Source organism: Saccopteryx leptura, chromosome 3, assembly GCF_036850995.1.
Source record: "Saccopteryx leptura isolate mSacLep1 chromosome 3, mSacLep1_pri_phased_curated, whole genome shotgun sequence".
Taxonomy (NCBI): Eukaryota; Metazoa; Chordata; class Mammalia; order Chiroptera; family Emballonuridae; genus Saccopteryx; species Saccopteryx leptura.
In genome coordinates this window covers 70,766,618-70,789,688 of record NC_089505.1, presented here as the reverse complement: position 1 = coordinate 70,789,688, position 23,071 = coordinate 70,766,618, and the positions used below count along the sequence as shown (strand labels likewise).

Genomic DNA, 23,071 nt, shown 5'->3' with positions numbered 1-23,071 from the left:
AAGAAACTTGCCTCCAGTATTTCAGTGGACATGGGGGGCAGGATGAGTATAAACAATCCAGCATCACAGCTAACATGGAGGTGTGGGGAAGGGCATGTAAATTGCCTTTACCAACTTCAACCATCAGTCAGAGGTTGTGGGGAAGAGCTTAGCCTTTTGCAACTTAATCAGGCAAGTGAGGTGGGGGGTTGGGCAGACTGTCAGCTTACTGCCAGTTTCCCACACCTCTGTCCCCCAAAAATCTAAACTGCAAAGACCCTGTTGGCTTTCAGTCCTCAACAACCAGGACTGCTGGGTCCCAGTTGGGGCGCATGTGGAACTCTGTCTCAATATCTTCCTACCTCTTACTGAAAAAAAAAAAGAAAAGAAGAAGAAGAAGAAAGAATACATGTAACCCTATGCTCATTGCAGCATTATCTACAATGGCCAAGATCTGGAGCAGCCCAAGTGCCATCAGTAGATGAGTGGATAAAACAGTTGTGGTACATTTACACAATGGAATACTAAGAGTGGCCACAAAAAAGAAGGAAATCTTACCTTTGTGACAGCATAGATGGACCCGGAGAGTGATAGATATGTGTATTCCAAACTGCCCTCTTGATGTTCCGCTTATCTGTCAGACCTCACCCTTACTGGACTATCGCCCCTGAGACAAAGGAATTCCAAAAAGCTGACAAGCCGCCCCAAGGAGGGGATCCGGACACACCAGGACTTTTGCTTCAACACGCACATGCTCGAAGCCCCCCAAGGAGCATTCCGGACATACCAGGACTTTTGCCTCAGTATCCCCTCAGGCTCTCCCAAACACTACATAACTCGCCCCTAGTCTGTAACCGGTGCTCTTCTCCCCCAGGAGAAGTGCCCGGCAGGGTTCCTTTCTTCCTTTCAATAAAGCCTGTTACTCTGGTCTTTCAGACTCCCATGGATTCCAACAGAGAGTATTATGCTAAGTGAAATAAGCTAGTCAGAGAAAGACAACTACCATATGATTTCACGCATGTGGAATCTGATAAAATAATCTAATAAACAAAACAGTAACAAAAGCATAGATACATAGAACAGACTGACAGATGTCACAGTGGAGGAGGGCTTAGGGGCTAGGTGGAAAAAGGTGAAGGGATTAAGCAAAAAAAAAAAAGTATAAATATTTATGTAACATATGTGCAATATATATATATATACACACACATATATACATATAACAAACACAGACAACAGTATGGTGATGCTAGGAGAGGTAAAAAAGGGCAAAGGGGAAATCAACAGGGACAGAAAGAGACTTTCCTTTGGGCACTGAGTGTACAATGCAGTGTGCAAATGATGTTTTATTTAGTTGTACACTTGAAACCTATATGGTTTTATTAACCTTTGTTACCCCGATGAATTCAATGGAAAATAAAAAATAAAATAAATTATGAGTAGAATGGATTTAAAAAGGACACTAAGATGTGATAAGGTCTATTGACTCTCATTATTGTGGTGACAGTCTCATGAGTATATATGTCAAACTTAGCAATCCATACAATTTACATATGTGTAGCTTACTATATGTCAATTTTGCCTAAATAAATCACTTATAAAAAGGGGAGCTTAGTGACAATCATAATACAGACAAATCTCAAAAATATGCTAAATGTAAAAAAGCAGCCATAAAGACTACGTTTTGTGATCCTATTATGTGAAATGTCGAGAAACTACAAATTAGCATCAGGAAGGTGATCAATGGCAGTGCATGGCTGCGGGTAGGAGTGGAGACTGAGTACACAGAGGACCAAGAAAACTATTCAGTGATGGGAATGCTTTAAAACTGGATTGTGCTGACGGTTGCACAACTCTAGAAATTCCGTTCAAATCACTGACGTGTATACTTGTATGTGGTGAATTTTATGGTATAGAATGGATAGATCGTAGACTTGGAAGGTCACCAGCTTGAGCACAGGCTCATCCAGCTTGAGCAAGGGGTCCCCAGCTTGAGTGTGGGATCATCAACATGATCCCATGGTTGCTGGTTTGGCTGGATCTCCGCCCCCACCCCCCCCACCCCCAGCACATTTTTATTTTTTATTGTTTTTTATTTTTCTGAAGCTAGAAACGGGGAGAGACAGTCAGACAGACTCCCGCACGCGCCCAACTGGGATCCACCCGGCACGCCCACCAGGGGGCAGCGATGCTCCGCCCACCAGGGGGCGTCGCTCTGTTGCGACCAGAGCCACTCCAGCGCCCCGGGCAGAGGCCAAGGAGCCATCCCCAGCGCCTGGGCCATCTTTGCTCCAATGGAGCCTTGGCTGCAGGAGGGGAAGAGAGAGAGAGGAAGGAGAGGGGGAGGGGTGGAGAAGCAGATGGGCGCCCCTCCTGTGTGCCCTGGCCGGGAATCGAACCCGGGACCCCCGCACGCCAGGCCGACACTCCACCACTGAGCCAACCAGCCAGGGCCCCAAGGCACATATGAAAAAGCAATCAATGAACAACTAACTAAGGAGCTGCTGCAATGAAGAATTGATGCTTCTCATCTCTCTCCCTTCCTGTCTCCCTCCCCTCCCCAAATTAAACCTTAATACAACTAACCACAGTGAATGAAGACTTCCTTTTCTAAGTACAAGAAAAAGAGGAGCCTGACCAGGTGGTGGCACAGTGGACAGAGCATCGGACTGGGATGCGGAGGACCCAGGTTGGAAACCCCAAGGTCAGCAGCTTGAGTGCGGGCTCATCTGGTTTGAACAAGGCTCACCAGCTTCAGCCCAAGGTCACTGGCTTGAGCAAGGGGTCACTCAGTCTGCTGTAGCCCCTGGTTAAGGCACATATGAGAAAGCAATCAATGAACAACTAAGGTGCAGCAACAAAGAATTGACGCTTCTTATCTCCCTTCCTCTCTGTCTGTCCCTATCTCTGTTTCTCTCTGTCTCTATCACACACAAAAAAAGAGGAAATGAGCCTGACCCGGCAGTGGCACAGTGAATAGAGCATCAGACTGTGATGTGGAGGACCCAGGTTTGAGAACCCCAGGTCGCCAGCTTGAGCACGGGCTCATCTGGTTTAAGCAAAGCTCACCAGCATGGCCCCAAGGTCGCTGGCTTGAGCAAGGGGTTACTCGGTCTGCTGTAGCCCCACGGTCAAGGCACATAAGAGAAAGCAATCAATGAACAACTAAAGTGCCACAGCGAAAAACTGATGATTGATGCTTCTCATCTCTCTCTGATCCTGTCTGTCTGTCCCTTTCTATCCCTCTCTCTCTCTCTTTGTCTCTGTAAAAAAAAAAAAAAGAGGAAATGGAAAAACACCAATTGTAACTGCAAAAAAGAGTCAAGAAGAAAATAAGTGTTTTTGTTTTTCTTTTTTAAAGACAGCAGAGAGAACAAGAGACAGAGACAGGAACATCAAGCTGTTCTTCTATGTGCCCTGACCGGGAACTGAATCGGCATCCTCTGCACTTTGGGACAATGCTTCAAGCTATCCAGCTGGAGCTTAATTTTTTATTGATTGGTTGATTTTTAGAGAGACAGAGAGAGAGAGAGAGAGAGAGAGGGAGAGGGGAAGGGGAAAGGAAGCATTCATTGGTTGCTTCCAGTGTGTGCCCTGACTGGGGATGAACCTGCAACCTTTTTTCGGGCAACACTCTAACCGACTGAGCTAACTAGCCAGGGCCAGAAAAACAAAAGTTTACCAAGGAAAAAACGTAGCCAGAAATCTCAAGTAGGAAAAAAAAGGCACAAAAATGTTAAAGTGGAGTGGGAGAATTTGTGTGATCAGAAAGTCAAAATGGCTTACTGAAATTATAATTAAACACTTGTCAATATTTTATGTCACTACCACTTACATAAATGAATGCAATTGATTCCAGATATACAATTGCAACAATTGGGAAATGTATAAATATAATCTCATCTGCAAGTATGATAATAAGGAATTAAACGATACAGTCAATTATCCTAATATTTTTACAGATTATCAAAATGCAGGGGGAAAAAAAGGCTCTCAACCCTGCAACAGATTACAGGGTAAAGGAGATAGATATTTTTACTTGAATCACGATGATCCTAAAAGGAAATATCCAAAAAAAGTATAGTAAACTTGGAGGCAAGAACAAAATCTACAAACTACATCTTTAACAGTAAACATATCATTAGCTCGTTCAGAACCACAAAGAATTGTGAGTGGATAGTGAAAGAGCAGTGATGTGGTAGTGGTAACACAAGGGGCACCAGAACTCAACAAATAGATAAAAGCCACGCCATGTTAGAGTCAGAGCCTGCAACTTGCAAACCAGAAGAAACTTACCAGTAAGAAAAAAAATAATACTGTAACGATAACTATCAATAGCTTGCTCATACCACAAGCCTTGACTCATACCATAAAAGAAAAACAGACCAAACACCATTTCCCCATATCCGCAATCTTCCACAGAAACTACAGACAGATATAATACACTCAACATCTAGGAGCAGCTGGGGGATCTTCTCTTGTCAAGAGAGACCTACTCCGTCTGTGAAGAACAGCTTTTCTCGCTTGCAGGCGGGCGCCTCTCTCTCTCTCCCCCTCTCCTCCCCCCACAGGCGTGCATCTCCTAAATTCTAAGGACCCCAGGAGACTTGCAAGCAGTAGAGCAACAGGGCAGGGGCAGCTCATCCCGGCTAATCCCCTGAACCTGTTTACAAAGCCCCCTTTTCTCTGATTTAGTGGTCCAAAGCAGCTCCGTCTGGGCTTTCTCCTGTTGCTTCTTCTGTTCTAAGCCCTTCCCTACTTCACTGCCCCCAGCTTTAATAAACATACTCTCAAAATAAAATAAAAACTTTAAAAAGGATAAAAAAACCCTTGCTTTTCCACTTCACTCCAAGGTTCGCTCTAGAATTCATTCTTGGGAGAAACCAAGAACCCTCTTGGCTCCTGTCCCCTCCTAGGAATTTGTCCCTCCGGCCTCAGTGGGACACACACACATTTTTAGTAAGGTCCCTAGGAGGTCGGACTTGAACTTGAAATAGTGAACTGGCATTGGATGAAACGGGGGAAATGCAGCCTTCAGGTCTTTTTCGGCATTCAAGGTTTGAGCCGGGACCTAGTGATCATTGGAGGCCCTGACCTCCCTTCACAGTGACAACCCCACCAGGCGTCTTTGTGACTGAGCTCTCTGCTGAACGCCGTATTTTAAACCACAAACACGCCCCAGAAACCCACAGGGGGACCCCCGCCCCCAACCCGGGCTTCTCGACCTCCGAGCACCCCCACCCCGTTCACGGAGAGACTTTCGGCCCCAGCGTTCAGCAGCCTACCGTATTTCCCCATGTATAATATACACCTTTTCCCCAAAAAAACTTGGGGTCTAAAAACTGGGTGCATCTTATACGGCGGTTGCAGATTTTTTTTACTTGCATTTCCCGTTTGTTTTCGCGCTCATTGTTGAAGATAGTGATTCGTCATCAGACACGGATGAGGACAAGGTAATGGGAGTTTAGACAGGGATGAGGAGTTGTATGAATTTTATGAGGAATAGAACTTGAGTTCAATCACTTTATGTAATACTTTTCTTTTTTTCAAATTTCGGGCCCCAAAATGAAGGTGCATCTTATACATGGGAGCGTCTTATACACGGGGAAATACGCACAAGCCGAGCGACCCACGTGGACCTCCAAGCCTGACAGAGCCGGACTGTCTGGTGAATGACTTATTTCTTCAGACTCTTAGTCCCTGCCTGTCAGAAGTCCCGTCACCAAGGCCCAGATTCCTCAGTGACAGAATCCGAAAAAATTCCCCGCCACGGTCCTCTACATCCACTCACTTGTCACGAACCCCGCTACCCGAGAATCCGAGCCCGGAGCCCAACTCACCCGATCCCGAGCCTCTCCAGACACCAGCGGCAGTGACAAAAGGCCGTGTCCACGTCCGAAGCCACCTGCCATTCAGTGACTTCCCTCCGCAGTCCCTGGGGACGCTAGCCGGCCGGCAGCAAGGAGTCCCGCTAGTATCGCAAGTGATGCAGGACTTCCGAGCTCTGCCTCTGGCCCCCGCTCTGTGACGTCAAGTAGCCGCGCCCACCGCGCCGTTTGTGACGGGAGGGGCCGTAGGGGCCGTGGGAAGAAACCGCGGTTGTTCCTGGCCACCTCGCTGCTTTCATCTCCCCGTCGCGAGGGATGGTTAACAATGCCGCGTAATCGGCGTAACATATCAGAGGCGGGAGCCTCTTCGAGGCCGCGGTGGCGAGCTCTGCAGGCTGGGGAACAAGGAGAGATGGCGGCGCCCTTGGTGAACTAGGGAGCTGAGACTTTGGTGCACTGTGGGCGCGGCCATCTTAAGCGAAGGCAGGTGCCGGTACAGCAGAGTTTGCTAAGATCCCGGAGGGTTTGTAGAAGCCGAAATATCAGCGGAGACGTGGTGGCCACATAGTTGATAGGTCAAGGCTTCTACGGAGAGCGCGGTTGTGTGTGGAGTGAGTAAGGCCTTTGTAGTTTAGCAGGAAGACAGCCCTCGAAAGGACGGGGCTCGGTAAAAATGATACTCCTCTCATGGCAGTGGAAACATAGCTCCCCTGGGGAAAGGCATGAAGTGAAGGTGCAAATGTGTGGAAGTTTCCTTCCAAATATGATATAAATGAAGACGGTGGGATATTTGAGAACATGAAATTATGAGGCAACACAATTATATTTCGCATAGTTCCCAGCTTCAAAAAAAGAGCACATTTTAAAGTGTTATTTTATACAGGCACGAGGTTTAACTGTAGAGGATTTAAGTAGATATTTCCTTTATAAAAAGCAACCTGGATTCATTTAAAATTTTCATTTTATTTGACGCAGCGATTCTGAATTATTTGGTAAAAAAATTTTTCCTAGTCTTAATCAGTGAGGTTTTTGTCATTTAAAAAAAGGAAAAATTTTAAAGTATAATGATAAGTATTTTGGAACATCCACTTAGCATAACAGTCTATATAGCAATTAAAAATAATATACTACAGCCTGACCTGTGGTGGCGCAGTGGATAAAGCGTCGACTTGGAAATGCTGAGGTCGCCGGTTCGAAACCCTGGGCTTGCCTGGTCAAGGCACATATGGGAGTTGATGCTTCCAGCTCCTCCCCCCCTTCTCTCTCTCTGTCTCTCCCTCTCCTCTCTAAAATGAATAAATAAAAAATTTAAAAAATAATAATAATATACTACAATTGCCACTATAAATTAAAAAGATAACTTATTCAGAAGATAAAAAAACAGATCTGCAGGACAGTATGTATATATATATATATATATATATATATATATATATATACACACTATGACCCTGTTATGGAAATAAATCATAAATGTTTGTCTTTTTGAAAATTGTGATTAGTTAAATACAACATTTACTTTTTAGGATTTGTATTCATGGATAGAGAGTACCAGAAGTTTCATATTCCCAATTTTTGTGATTCTTCATTGTAAATAATGGCTTTATAATAATCCCACATTAGCCTGACCAGGCAGTGGTGCAGTGGATAGAGCATCAGACTGGGACACGGAGGACCCAGGTCCGAGACCCCGAGGTCGCCAGCTTGAGTGTGAACTCATCTGCTTTGAGCAAGGCTCACCAGCTTGAGCCCAAGGTCGCTGGCTCGAGCAAGGGGTCACTCGGTTTGCTGTAGCCCCCAGGTCTAGGCACATATGAGAAAGCAATCAATGAACAACTAAGGAACCCCAACGAAGAATTGATGTTTCTCATCTCTCTCCCTTCCTGTCTATCTGACTCTCTCTCTGTCTCTGCCACAGAAAACAAAAAAACACACACATTACTTTAGTATTATAAAAATGTTGAGTTTAGGAAAGTTTTAGAATAATGTAGTTGTTCATAATATAGTCAAAATAGTCTCATTTTCCATAAAAAATATACTTTCATGTATTTGAAAATTTTGAAAAAAGATATAGTTAATAACACTTGGGTCTTAGGTACAGTTATTGGTGACTTAAAATTTTCATTTGGCCTGACCTATGGTGGTGCAGTGGATAAAGCACCACCTGGAATGCTGAGGTCTCTGGTTCAAAACCCCAGGCTTGCCCAGTGAAGGCACATACGAGAAGCAACTACTACAAGTTGATGCTTCCTGCTCCTCTCCCAGCCTTTCTCTCTTTCTTTTTCTTTTTTTCAAGTGAGAGAAAAAGATAGACTCCCCTATGTGCCCCAACCAGGATCCACCCAGCAACCCCATCTGGGGCCAGATGCTGCAATCAACTGAGCTATCCTCAGTGCCTAAGGCCAATGCTCAGACCAATAGAGCCACTGGCTGTGAGAGGCAAAGAGAGAGAGAGAAGGGGGAGAGAGAGGGGGGAGTCAAGTAGATGGTTGCTTCTCATGTGCGCCCCGACCTGGGATCAAGCCCTAGATGTCTGCATGCCAGACTGATGCTCTATCCACCGAAACAACTGGCCAGGGCCTCTCTCTTTCTTATCTCTAAAAGCTAATCAATAAAATCTTTTTAAAAAAGGAAAAAAATTGTTCATTTGGCTCTGGCCGAGTAGCTCAGGTGGTTAGAGCGTGCCCAGGTATGAACAACAAATTGTTTCTCTCTCATTTCCTTTCCAAAAATGAGTAAGTAAAATTTAAAAATATATGTTCTTCATTTGCTTATATGTTTTCTAATTTGTAAGTTAATTTTTTTCCATAATTTCTTAATAGTAAGAGCACTATATTTCCCTCGAGGTTTAAATTTAGTTCTCTTCACCTGGAATATCAAGTTCTTAAAGGTTGAGTTCAGCATCTGGTCCAGAGAGCTCAGGGCAGCTGGGAAAGTCTTTTCTCGGACCCTGACTGATAAGTTTCAGGAATGAGCTGATGAGATTTTGCCATGGCAGTAGATGAAGTTTCACAGGACAAGAAATGAAAAGGATCTGAGGGCCTGGATGGTGGAGAGATCATGTCTAATTCTTTTTTTTTTTTTTTTTTTACAGAGACAGAGTCAGAGAGAGGGATAGACAGGGACAGACAGACAGGAACGGAGAGATGAGAAGCATCAATCATTAGTTTTTTCTTTGCGCATTGCGACACCTTAGTTGTTCATTGATTGCTTTCTCATATGTGCCTTGACCGCGGGCCTTCAGCAGACCGAGTAACTCCTCACTTGAGCCAGGGACCTTGGGTCCAAGCTGGTGAGCTTTTTGCTCAAACCAGATGAGCCCAAGCTCAAGCTGGCGACCTTGGGGTCTCGAACCTGGGTCCTCGGCATCCCAGTCCGACGCTCTATCCACTGCGCCACCGCCTGGTCAGGCGGTCATGTCTAATTCTTTACTATGTAGAGGATCTGCTCAGAATCCATCCTGATATAATGTGGGGGTGGTGATGGAAACACTAATCCAGGATTTCAAATTTAAATGTAGATCAGAAAGCTCATTTTACAAACCCACAGTCCTTGACCCCAGTACCAGAAGTTCATTCAGGTTTGGGAACTTTAGCGTGTGACTGAAGAACTTGCATCTTATAAAACTGTTGGAGAATCCCGAGGCAGAAAGCTGAGAAAAGACACATAGAAACACTCTTTAATTGTTTGTGGCTTAGCCTGTGGTGGTGCAGTGGATCAAGCGTTGACCTGGAATACTGAGGTCGCCGGTTCAAAACCCTGAGTTTGCCTGGTCAAGGCACATATGGAAGTTGATGCTTCCTGCTCCTCCTTCCTTCTCTTTCTCTCTCTCTCTCTCTTCTATAAAAAAATGAATAAACAAATAAAAAATTGTTTCTGGCTTACAAGTATTATGGGGGCTGGCTCCCCTTGATACACTTAGGTGTGTAGTTCAAATAATATCTTCCCAGAAGAGCCCTCCTTGAAATCTTACTAAAATAGCTCCTCCATTCCAATCTATGTGCTAAGCTCCATATTTCTTTCTTTCTTTCTTTCTTTCTTTCTTTCTTTCTTTCTTTCTTTCTTTCTTTCTTTCTTTCTTTCTTTCTTTCTTTCTTTCTTCCTTCCTTCCTTCCTTCCTTCCTTCCTTCCTTTCTTTCTTTTTCTTTCTTTCTTTCTTCCTTTCCTTCCTTTCCTTCCTTTCCTTCCTTCCTTTCTTTCTTTCTTTTTCCGAAGTTAGAAGCAGGGAGGCAGTCAGACTCCTGCATGCACCCGACTGGGATCCACCCAGCATGCCCACCAGGTGGCATTGCACTGCCCATCTGGAGCCATTCTAGCGCCTGAGGCAGAGGCCATGGAGCCATCCTCAGTGCTGGGGCCAGCTTTGCTCCAATGAAGCCTTGGCAGTGGGAGGGGAAGAGAGAGACAGAGAGGAAGGAGAGAGGGAGGGGTGGAGAAGCAGATGGGTGCTCCTCCTGTGTGCCCTGCCTGGGAATCGAACCTGGGACTTCCACATGCTGAGCTGACACTCTACTGCTGAGCCAACTGGCCAGGGCTCTTTTTTTTTTTTTTTTTTAAAGAAGAGAGAAAGGCCCTGGCCGGTTGGCTCAGCGGTAGAGCGTCGGCCTGGCGTGCGGGGGACCTGGGTTCGATTCCCAGCCAGGGCACATAGGAGAAGCGCCCATTTGCTTCTCCACCCCCACCCTCCTTCCTCTTTCTCTCTTCCCCTCCCGCAGCCAAAGCTCCATTGGAGCAAAGATGGCCTGGGCGCTGGGGATGGCTCCTTGGCCTCTGCCCCAGGCGCTAGAGTGGCTCTGGTTGCGGCAGAGCGACGCCCAGAGAGGCAGAACATCGCCCCCTGGTGGGCAGAGCGTCGCCCCTGGTGGGTGTGCCGGGTGGATCCCGGTTGGGCGCATGCGGGAGTCTGTCTGACTGTCTCTCCCCGTTTCCAGCTTCAGAAAAATACAAAAAAATAAAAATAAAAAATAAAAAAAAATAAAGAAGAGAGAATGGGTAAGAAAGAAACAGAGAAACATCAATTTGTTCTTCCACTTATTTATGCATTCATTGGTTGCTTCTTGTATGTGGCCTGACGGGGGATTGAACCCACAACCTCAGCATGTTGGGACAGTACTCTAACCAACTGAACTATCTGGCCAGGGCCAGCCTCATGTTTCTTCATTGCACTTATCAGAACTGACACTCTACAAATATTGATTGACTTACGACCTATGCAACTTACGACCATTCAACTTTATGACCACAATCGCTAGCCACGACCACTTCACATCTGGCAGCACAAGTGTTGCCCAGCTGGGCGTAATACAGTGCGGACCAGCTTCCGGCAGCATTACCATCTCCGCGTGCATCATTTCAACTGTTATCCCAGACTCAGTACAGCAATTTGTGTTTTGTGTCTTGGATATTTTTCATCAAACCCCTCCCACGATGTCTACCAAGAGAAAATTGTCTTTGCAAATATTAAACCAGTTGTACTGGTAATGCAGTGTTTTACTTAAACCTGATGAATGTAAAAATAAGAAACAAAATGGTGTAGAGATGATACAAATGGCATAAAATGAACAAAGAAAATTATGATATATAACAATAATGAAAGAAAATTATGATAAAATATGACTTAAAGATTTTTATAGCATCATTTCACAGTACTGTACATATAGCCTACTCAACTTACGACCGAATCATGTTACAACCGGTCTGTCAGAACCAATCGTGGTCGTAAGTCGAGCTCTAGCTGTACTACATAGTTTTACTCAGTTTTCTGCACTATACTGTATGCTCCATAAAGGCCATGACTTTACCTGTTTTGTTCACTAATATGTCTCTAGAAGAGCATAGATGCTCAAAAAGTATTTTTTTTTTAATTTTATTTTATTTATTCATTTTTTAGAGAGGAGAGAGAGGGAGAGAGAGATACAGAGAGGGAGAGAGGGAAGAGAGAAGGGGGGAGGAGCTGGAAGCATGAACTCCCATATGTGCCTTGACCAGGCAAGCCCAGGGTTTCGAACAGGCGACCTCAGCATTTCCAGGTCGACACTTTATCCACTGCGCCACCACAGGTCAGGCTCAAAAAGTATTTTTTAAGGAGTGTATTATTTAGTACAAATTGGAGATTGAATTCTGCCATAACACTGGATGGCAAATGTCCATTTCTTTTCCTCTAAGCAAGGCTCATCTTTTGTAAACTAGATTGAATATCCTTATTTATTTATTTATTTATTTATTTATTTTTCATTTTTCCGAAGCTGGAAACAGGGAGGCAGTCAGACAGACACCCGCATGCGCCCGACTGGGATCCACCCGGCATGCCCACCAGGGGGTGATGCTTTGCCCCTCTGGGGAGTCGCTCGGTTGTGTCCAGAGCCATTCTAGCGACTGAGGCAGAGGCCACAGAGCCATCCCCAGCGCCTGGGCCATCTTTGCTCCAATGGAGCCTCGCTGCGGGAGGGAAGAGAGAGACAGAGAGGAAGGAGAGGGGGAGGGGTGGAGAAGCAAATGGGCACCTCTCCTGTGTGCCCTGGCTGGGAATCGAATCCGGGACTCCTGCATGCCAGGCCGATGCTCTACCGCTGAGCCAACCGACCAGGGTCGAATATCCTTATTATATGAAGAGAAATAGCTCTGGATGGAGACAAGGGAGAAAGAGCCCTACTGCTAGGAAAACGAGCAAATTTGTCAGCTGACCTGCTAAAAAAAATTGATAACAGAATTTCTAACAAAAAGGAAGCAACAGGAAACATATGTAACATCAGGAATGAAGAAAAAGAAATGGAAAAGGTAAATATATCATCAAATATAACTGGATGTGCTCCTTTTGAGTTTTGAAAATTGTTCCATAGTTAAAAGCAAAAATGATAACTTTACCTGATAATGGTTCTCAGTGTATATAGGACATCATTTGCTTTTAGGGAAATGGAAGTTAAGACCATCACTATAGCCTGACCAGACAGAGGTGCAGTGGACAGAGCATCGGACTAGGACAGAGAGGACCCAGGTTCAAGACCCCGAGGTCACCGGCTTGAGCAATGGGTCACTGGGTCTGCTGTAGCTCCCCCACCTCAGGTCAAAGCACGTATAAGAAGCAATCAATAAACATCTCTTTCCCTTCCTGTCTGTCCCTCTCTCTCTCTGTCTCTCTCTCACTCACACACACACACACACACACACCATTATATACTACGACACACCTCATATGGCCAGAATCAAATGTGACAATGCCAAGTGCTGGGAAGGACATGGAACAAGTGAGGCATTCACACACTGCTGTTCGGAATGTAGTAAATGAGTACAGCTGCTATAGAAAAGTTTGGCAGTTTCTTAGGAAGTTAAACACTGACTTAGCATATGACTCCTCGGTAGTTATCCCAGAAAAACAAATTGGTACACAAATGTTCGTAGCATCTTTATTCATTACAATGAAACACTGGAAATAACCCAGAAGTCTATCAACAGTGTGTTGTAAAGTAGCTAAATCCACAAATCCGTGGGTGTTTGTAGAGGCACATAGTCCAAATCAGTTTTTGAAAAGTTTTATTAAAGGAGGAAATTTTAATATGCCGGCCGCATATGGCTGTCACGGGGCATCTGCAAGCCCAAATCAGGTAGCCCAAAAAAACAGTTCAGGGGCTGTTTATATACTCCTAATTATACATGGGAGGGGAGAAAACCTGACATCACGGCATAAGTTTATACCTTTTGTTTAGAGATACATACATAACTACATGCTTTCAGGAGGGGAGGGGTGGTTTCCATGGGAACAAATGTCTGCGAATGATCCATCAGCCTAAGAAAAGATTTAATTCTTTTCTCCCTACACCTGGCTAGCCATTGACCCTTCCCCCAAAGGTATGGGGGAAGGTCAGGGAATCCAAGTCTCCTTCCTCTTTCTGCATTTATAACACAATACCATCTTGGTCTTATGCTAAAGCACACAAGCATAGAAATCACACTTACAAAATCCTTCTGCACACCTAGCCTAAATTAATAAAATGTTCTTTAAATTTCCTAAAATATTAATATTAATTCTGTAGCTTTTGGCACTTTACAACAAGTGAACAGATAAACAAACCAGGGTACATCCATACAGAAGATTAAGCAGTAACAAAAAAGGAAAACTATTTATACACCCAACAAATTGGATGGATCTTAAGGGCAATTTGCTGAGTGGGGAAAAAGCTTATCTCAAAGGTTACATACATACCATTTTAAGAGCATTCTTGAAATCACAAAATTAATTACAGAGTACTGATCAGTGGTGGCTGTTGGGGACTGCAAGCCCACAGGGTCTTTAGAGTTTAGATTTCTGGGGGACAGAGGTTGTGGGGAACTGGCAGTAAACTGACAGTCTGCACAACCCCACCTCACTTGTTCTGTGAAGTTGCTAAAGGCTATTTTTTTCCACACCTTCATGTTATCTGTGGTGCTGGAATGTTTGAATTCATCCTGTCCCCCATGTCCCTGGCAATTTCCTATTTATCCTTTGTTTTGTGAAGTTAAGATGTTATGTATGGTGGGGGTTTTGGGCACTTGGTATAATTCTTGGGATGCCTTGGAAATGTTTTAGTGATTTTTTTTGGTTTGCTAATGGCTTCACTTTGCCCTATAAATAAAGCAGGTAGGGGATGGAGGCTCGCCTTTTGCAAGCTATCTTCTGCATTGCAAAAAGTCCTCCGGAGCCCATCTTTTTTCTCTTTAAGTCTATTTTCTTAATTCCCTGCAGTTCCCACTCAGGACCTAGAATTATTAGCTGTGATGGTTCGCGGCAGATGGCCATGGGTCAGAGCTGGGAGACAGTGTGACTATAAAGGAGTAGTAAGAGAATGTTTCTTTGGATTGGCACAACAATTCTGCGTCCTGATTAGGGTGGGGTTTTACAAAAATCTATGTATGTGATAATATTTCTTAGAACTCTACACCAACAAAACAAAACAAAAAACCTCATACAAACAAAAGCATGAAAAAACTAGTGAAATCCAAATAAGGTCTAGTTTACTAATAGTATTGTACCAATGTCACTAAAATTATTTTTTGCCATTGATTTGAGAAAAGGAAGGAGAGAGAAGCATAAACTTGTTCTACTTAGTTGAGCAATCATTGGTTGCTTCTCATATGTACCCTGATCAGGGATCAAACCTGCAACCTCAGCATACCAGATGATGCTTGATCAACTAAGCAACCTGACCAGGGCACCAATGTAATTCTATTGATTTTGATGATATATGATAGTTTTATGAAATAATATCACTGCAGAGGCTAAGGTACTCAGGAACTTTTTTTTTTGTATTTTTCTGAAGCTGGAAACGGGGAGAGACAGTCAGACAGACTCCCGCATGCGCCCGACCGGGGGATCCACCTGGCACGCCCACCAGGGGCGAGGCTCTGCCCACCAGGGGGCGAGGCTCTGCCCCTCCGGGGCATTGCTCTGCCACGACCAGAGCCACTCTAGCGCCTGGGGCAGAGGCCAAGGAGCCATCTCCAGCGCCCAGGCCATCCTTGCTCCAATGGAGCCTTGGCTGCGGGAGGGGAAGAGAGAGACAGAGAGGAAGGAGGGGGGGTGGAGAAGCAAATGGGCGCTTCTCCTATGTGCCCTGGCCGGGAATCGAACCCGGGTCCCCCGCACGCCAGGCCGACGCTCTACCGCTGAGCCAACCGGCCAGGGCCAGGAACTTTCTATAATTTGTAATTTCTTGAGAGTCTAAAATTATTCCCTAACAAATTTTAGAAAAATTACATTTAAGATGTTTTTAAAACTTATAAACATGGATTACATCCAAATAAATGGAACTACATTTATAAGTATATTCTTTTTACTTATGAAATACATAGTAGATTAAAGTAGATGAGTTTAGCCTGATCTGTGGTGGCACAGTGGATATAGCATCGACCCAGAATACTGAGGTCACTGGTTCAAAACCCTGGGCTTGCCTGGTCAAGGCACATGTGGGAGTTGAGGCTTCCTGCTCTTCCTCCCTTCTCTCTCGCTCTCTTTCTTTCTCTCTCCCCTCCTCTCTAAAATGAATAAATAAAATAATAAAAAAAAGAGATGAATTTAGAGTCTAAGAAATGCAAGAACTAATCATGTAATATGAGGTGGGCACAGAACACTCCTGCTACATACAACATTAAAAATTAATCAATGTTGCCCCACTCATATTTCAGGCTGGGACCTACTCCTAATTTAGAGCTCTCTTTCCCCCTTTTGCCAACTTCTATTATGAATCTACCTTTGCCACCCAGCTTAGTGTATCCCAAGGTTCTCTTTACCATGCCACAGTCGCAGAGCTCCAGGGAAAAGCAACCTGGTCTCATCTCTCCAGGCAGAGGAGAACAGAAGCTCCATATCCACGCATGCTGCAAATGGCTTCTCCAGTCTACCTGAATCATTACCAGCTAGAAGCAGTGGTCATTGGGACTTGGACATGAGCTGCAAAGTATAGAATGTGACAATCCCAGTGCCATGCGGACTTTTCCTGGACTCCTGCTCCCTGTGACAGATCCTAACAGACTGAATGAACTGTGGTTGGGTTGCATTTTTCAGGGATTTGGCATGGTGATGGGGCCAACTTGGACTTGGTGAATATGTTAAGGACACTACTCTTTTATGGATTCTTGCTGTATTGGCCAAGAGTTTGCTTAAAGGCTTTTAATCACTGTAAAAAAAATAGAAGGCTGGATAAAGAAGATGGGGCACATATACACCATGGTATACTAGTCAGCTAGAAGAAATGATGACATCGGATCACTTACAGCAGATTGGTGGAATCTTTTTTTTTTTTTTTAATTTTTTATTTATTCATTTTAGAGAGGAGAGGGAGAGAGAGAGAGAGAGAGAGAGAGAGAGAGAGAGAGGGAGGGAGAAGGGGGAGGAGCTGGAAGCATCAACTCCCATATGTGCCTTGACCAGGTAAGCCCAGAGTTTTGAACCGGTGACCTCAGCATTTCCAGGTTGATGCTTTATCCACTGCGCCACCACAGGTCAGGCAGATTGGTGGAATCTTGATAACATTATGCGGAGTGAAATAAGCGAATCAGAAAAAAACAAGAACTGCAGGATTCCATACATTGGTGGGACATAAAAGTGAGACTAAGAGACATGGACAGGAGTGTGGTGGATATGGGGGGTGGGGGAAAGGAAGGAAAGAGGGAGGGGGAGAGGGGGAGGGGTACAAAGAAAACTGGATAGAGGGTGACGGAGGACGATCTCTCTTTGGGTGATGGGTATGCAACAGAACTAAATGACAAAATAACCTGGAAATGTTTAAATGTTTTCTTTGAATATATGTACCCTGATTTATTGATGTCACCCCATTTAAATAAAAATTTATTTATTAAAAAAAAATCAATGTTGAGAACTGCCTACTTTAAAGTTAGGGAATCGTTGAGAATATGGTTCAAGATATCCTGTCCCAGAATGGACATCAAATATATAATAAGTTTAGATTTGGCTTAGAAAACTCAAGTATGCATCATTTTCATGATGCTTCTTTCCTTCATGAATTCTCTGACATTTTGCGAAGTCACCCTATATTGTGTTCCTAACAGTTTTAATTTCTGTAGGAATTCATGAGATGCGATGAATTCTGCTATATTCTTTGCCATCTGAAAATTATTCTCCAGCATATCAGGCAACTGTTGAGGTTTCTTTCTAGACAAAAGTCCCATGATCATATTACTGCTGTGATGTATGAGCTCACTGATCATCTATTATGATCAGCAAGAGTCTTCATTCCCATAGAAGGCTTTCCTAGTCTCTTCAGTCATGAGATTTAGCATATACACTTTTTGGAAACATAATTACCTAGAAATATTTCAAGACTTTTCTGCATTTAATATATTTGAGGTTTTTTTCTACATGTTAATTATGATAGTGTGAGGTAACTGATTTCTGAAGGCACTAGCACATTCTCTGCATTCATTAAATTTCACTCCTGTGCAAATTCCATAATTTTGCATGGGTAAAAATCTAGCAACAGGCTAATCTACACTGAGTATATTCAAGTATGCTAGGAGTACACTGCACTGAACTATCATGGTTTGTCCCTTGCATGAGTTCAGTTGTATGTAATGAATTCAGACTCTACAAAGGATTATGTACCTCGATCTATACATTTGTTGTCTGTATGAACAGGCTTGACAAGTGAGAGAAAGGTTAACTCAATTGTTGAATCCATAGCGTCTCTGTCTTTTATAAATTCTTTGGTGTACAGAGGGTGCCAAATTCATGTTGAAAGCTTTCTCACACTAAACTAAATACATATGGTTTTTCTCATGTATCACTTCCTTGGTGGGTCACAAGAGATCAATACTGTATGAATAGTCAGTACATATAAAAGAAGTACTGACTATTCAGTCGTATTCAGACGTCAGTATGGCGTCGTCCCTCGCCATATCACGGTTCACTTTGCATGGTCTCACTGTATCGTGGATTTTTTTTTTTTTACACAGAGACAGAGAGTGAGTCAGAGAAAGGGATAGACAGAGACAGACAGACAGGAATGGAGAGAGATGAGAAGCATCAATCATTAGTTTTTCATTGCACGTTGCAACACCTTAGTTGTTCATTGATTGCTTTCTCATAGGTGCCTTGACCACGGGCGCTCAGCAGACCGAGTAACCCCTTGCTTGAGCCAGCGACCTTGGGTTCAAGCTCGTGAGCTTTTGCTCAAACCAGATGAGCCCGCACTTAAGCTGGCGACCTTGGGGTCTCGAACCTGGGTCCTCTGCATCCCAGTCCGATGGTCTATCCACTGCGCCACTGCCTGGTCAGGCTGTATCGTAGATTTTTAAATTGTATATATCTAATTTTGTATCGTGGATTTTTTGCTATATCGTGGGATTTTGTAATATATAGGTATTTTTATATATTTAATATTTTAATTATTTTTGTGGTAAAATAAGCAAAATAAGTGTGGGAAAGGTTAATAGCAGTGTGGGAAAGGTTTATAAGAGTGTGGGGTTTAAAAAGCCTTAGAATATATATTAAAAAATAAATATAAGGTTGCTAGTTCACAGATTTTCACCTATCATGGGGGTTCTGGAATCTAACCCCCGCGATAGACAAGGGACCACTGTATATCCTATGTGAATGAAGTCTTTGATGTTGTACAAAGCCTAATTTCTCCCTGAAGGTGTGACCACATTCATTGCACTGTCAAGTTTTGTTCCCATCATGAGTTCTCTGATGTACAAGGAGATTTCTCTTTGAAGAGAAGCCCTTCCCACATTCACTGCACACAAAAGGTTTCTCTCCTGTATGAGTTCGCTGATGGATGATTAGACGGCTTTTCACAGCGAAGCCTTTCCCACATTCATTGCATGCATAAGGTTTCTCCCCAGTATGGATTTGCTGATGTAAAATGAGCTCACTTTCCATGGAAAAACCTTTTCCACATTCACTGCATATATAGGATTTCTCTCCTGTATGAATTTGCTCATGTACAATAAGATAGCGTTTCATGGTAAAGCCTTTTCCACATTCATTGCATGAAAAGGGTTTCTCTCCAGTATGAGTCCGCTGATGTACCACAAGATTGCTCTTAAAGGCAAAACCTTTTCCACATTTATTGCATATATAGGGTTTCTCTCCAGTATGAGTTCGCTGGTGTAGCACCAGTCCACTATTCACGATGAAGCCTTTTCCACATTCACTGCATCTGTATGGTTTCTCTCCAGTATGTGTTCGCTGATGTACGACTAGCCGACTCTTCAAGGGGAAGCCTTTCCCACACTCACTGCAGGTATAGGGTTTCTCTCCAGTATGCGTTCGCTGATGTATAATAAGCATGCTCTTCACGGTGAAGCCTTTCCCACAGTCACCACATATATAGGATTTCTCTACTGTATGATTTCTCTGATGCACAATGAGGTTACTCTTTCTGGGAAAGCCTTTTCCACATTCGCTGCACACATAGGGTTTCTCTCCAGTGTGAGTTCGCTGATGTTCAACTAGACGGCTCTTCATGGTGAAGCCTTTCCCACACTCATTGCATACATATGGTTTCTCTCCTGTATGATTTCGTTGATGTATGAGGACATAATGCTTCGTGGTGAAGCCTTTCCCACACTCACTGCAGGTGTAGGGTTTCTCTCCTGTATGGGTTCGCTGATGTATGATAAGCATGCTCTTCCCAGTGAAGCCTTTTCCACATTCACTACAGACATAGCATTTCTCTCCAGTATGATTTCGCTGATGTACAATGAGATTACGCTTCCCTGGGAAGCCTTTTCCACATTCATTGCACACATAGGGTTTCTCCCCAGTGTGAGTCCGCTGGTGTTCGATCAAACGGCTCTTCATGGTAAAAACTTTGCCACAGTCACTGCATATAAAGGATTTCTCTCTTTCGTGAATTCTCTGATGTTCATTGAGCCTGGACTTTCTAGAGAATACTTTTGCACACAGACTGCATCCATAAGGTTTCTCACCTGTATGAACTCTCTCATGATCAGTGAGCTGAGACTTCTTAACGAAGGCTTTCCCACATTCACTGCACACATGGGCCTTCTCTACTTCATGAGCTCTCTGATGCCTAATGACCTGGCACTTATTGTTAATGGGTTTTGCACTGACAGGGAATTTAACTGCAGGATGAAAATCTTCACATTTGCCATGCTGAAATGATTTTCCATCTCCATTCAATATAGTAGAGTTCTTAGTTTCATAGCTTTTACTCTGTTTGACTAAACTTAAATTTGATTCCAGAGTTTTCATGTAGAACTCAAACATACCATGATTTTGCCTGAAAGGAAAATGACTTTTTCTTTGAAGAACAATATTTTCAAATGTATTGTGTTTGTGGTTTTGTTCCATGTCTTTCAGCATTCTTAGATTTTCCCAGTGACCCAGGAAATAATTGTCAACTTTGTCAGCATCTAAGAAAGGGGAAAACAATAAATCCTTTTATAATTTTCTTTGGAATAAAACTGTATATTTTTAAACTTTTATTTTATTTTCCTTGGTGTTTTTTTAAAATAGCACTTCAGCAACAACCCTGTTATAACACTATAAAAGAAACACCATGTATAAATATTCCTTATTTCTTACATTGATAAAAATAGAATATAAACAAACTAAAAGGCATAGGCAGTTACTATACCATTCAGATTATGTAGTTGACAATTTATGTAGATTTGGCTACTTTTGGAACTTGCAAACATGTAGAGAGAATAAAATACAAGCAAGTCATTGTTTGCAGCAAACAACAGGGTTTGGAGGAATACCATTCATCAGAACTTGGAAAGGCCCAGACCCCAGGGGTGGAAAAGGAAACTAATGCAAACAATGAGGGCTGCATTGTTCACCCCAAAACTACTTATTGAATGGCTCCTATGTACTAGGTACTGTATTGGTGTCTGGAATATATAAAATGCACCTTACTTTCACTGATCTAAAATCTAGTTAGGGAAAACAATAAAAAAGGAATGGAGTTGAAGATTATTAAATGAGGATTAAAGGAGCTACGAGATGGTGGAAAGTGGAGAAAATCATGTATGTATTTGTATAAAGAGAAGACAAAGGTGAATGATGGGAAGAATGGTTAATGAAAGTGAGAAAGCCAGCATTACTCTGCTAACTATATGACTTGAGCCACTGGGTAGGTAGAAGCATCTCAAATCAAGATTAGGACTCTTACTAAAATCCAGAATGTGTAGGAAAAAGTATGCATTGTGGAACATAAACTATGAGATGATTATTAGATGTGTACTACAGACACCAAGATCCGGTTGGAGGTATAAATGGAGATCAGAATGTGGAAATAATCAATAAACACTTATATTCAAGAAAAGAGGACTGGGTGATATGCTGGCTCATCTGGTTTGAGCAAGGCTCACCAGCTTGAGCCCAAGGTCTCTAGCTTGAGCAAGGGGTCACTCGTTCGGCAGTAGCCCCTGGTCAAGGCACATATGAGAAAGCAATTAATGAACAACTAAGGTGCTGCAATGAAGAATTGATGCTTCACATCTCTCTCCCTTCCTGTCTGTTTGTCCCTCTCTGTCTCTTTCTCTCTATGTCACACACACACACACAAAAAAGTGATAATAAGCCAAGGTTTTAGACATTCAGGGTTTTGGGATTCTTTAATGTAAACGTAGAGGCACCAAATACTGGGGTATATAGAGTAATCATATTTCTTACCCAGCAAGTAATATAAAGTCTCCAGAATTTGAATTAAAGTGAACTGAGACAGACTCTTACATTATCTTGTTTCTAAATTTGCCCTTCTGTAGCTCACCAATCAGGCTAACTTTCCAGAAACATCAATCATATCACATGGACAACTCATATCATCAACACTCCAGCCTTTAGTTTAGTTGGGTCATGTTATCATATGTTCCACCCAACAAATAGGGCAACAGTAATTGATAGAAAATTTTGTAGCTGGCCAGTGTATCAGAGTCATCTTCAGAAGCCAATGTGCTACATAAGATATGGCAACTGTCACATTTTTTAATCGCATTCTACACTCAGTACAAAAGTCATATCCAAAATTTTCTCATTTCAATGTCCCTGATATACCTCTTCCCTCATTTGCGACCAGCAGCATCTACTTCAGTAATCCTACACTTAAGTCTCATTGGCAACAGTTTGGTTGTACTAAGGGATTAACTTCCTCCTTGAAGATTTAGGTTATGATAGCTTTATCTTCAGTTTTTCTTAGAGCATCTGGCTGATCCTTATTATTGCTATACTACTAACACCAATGTGAAAGTTAAGACAATGCAGAGCTACAAAACCACAAAACCAGCCAGCTCTTTACTTTGCTACCTTAATGACATATGAAACCCAATCAATCCTCCATTTATCCACATTTCCACGCTACTCTTTCTCCTGCAGAGACCTTCTAACTGTGGCTTTCATTTGCCTGACTTCAGGCCACTCTTTTGATAGTTAACCCCATGGCCTCATGTGTTTCCTCATGTTTCATGCCTTCATTCATAATTCATAGCTTCATCTTCCTAATTCAAAATGTAGATACGCCTTGTACATATGCTGTCATTCCCATTCTGACTACCACCATAAGCTCTGTTTCCTCTATTTTTCTAAATTTATCCTTTTATTATTAATATTTACAGTTAGCTTCAGTGGAGATTTAACCTCACCCAAAGAGATATGGCCCTTGCCTTTGCTGACTAGAAGGTGATCTCTAGACCTCTGGAAAGTCCTGCCTGATAGAAGTGTTGTTTGCCTGGTGGCTTTGGCCAACAGACAGTCGAACAATGTGATTCTTGATTGGCATTCTAGGCTACACCATATCAGTTACAAC

The 23,071-nt window shown here is 43.1% G+C and overlaps 1 protein-coding gene across 2 annotated transcripts in view; it reads right to left on the bottom strand.

Annotated features, from left to right (window-relative positions):
* The window catches only part of LOC136399250 (zinc finger protein 432-like), a 69,121-nt gene that overhangs the window by 12,585 nt on the left and 33,465 nt on the right, over positions 1-23,071 (bottom strand). The window contains exon 8 of one of the 2 annotated variants that reach the window (XM_066374260.1): positions 18,990-20,678. In XM_066374260.1, the coding sequence (XP_066230357.1) occupies positions 18,990-20,678 (1,689 nt within the window). Of the gene's footprint in view, positions 1-5,819; positions 6,435-18,989; positions 20,679-23,071 lie in introns of those variants that run through there. The other variant, XM_066374259.1, reaches the window with a different exon arrangement.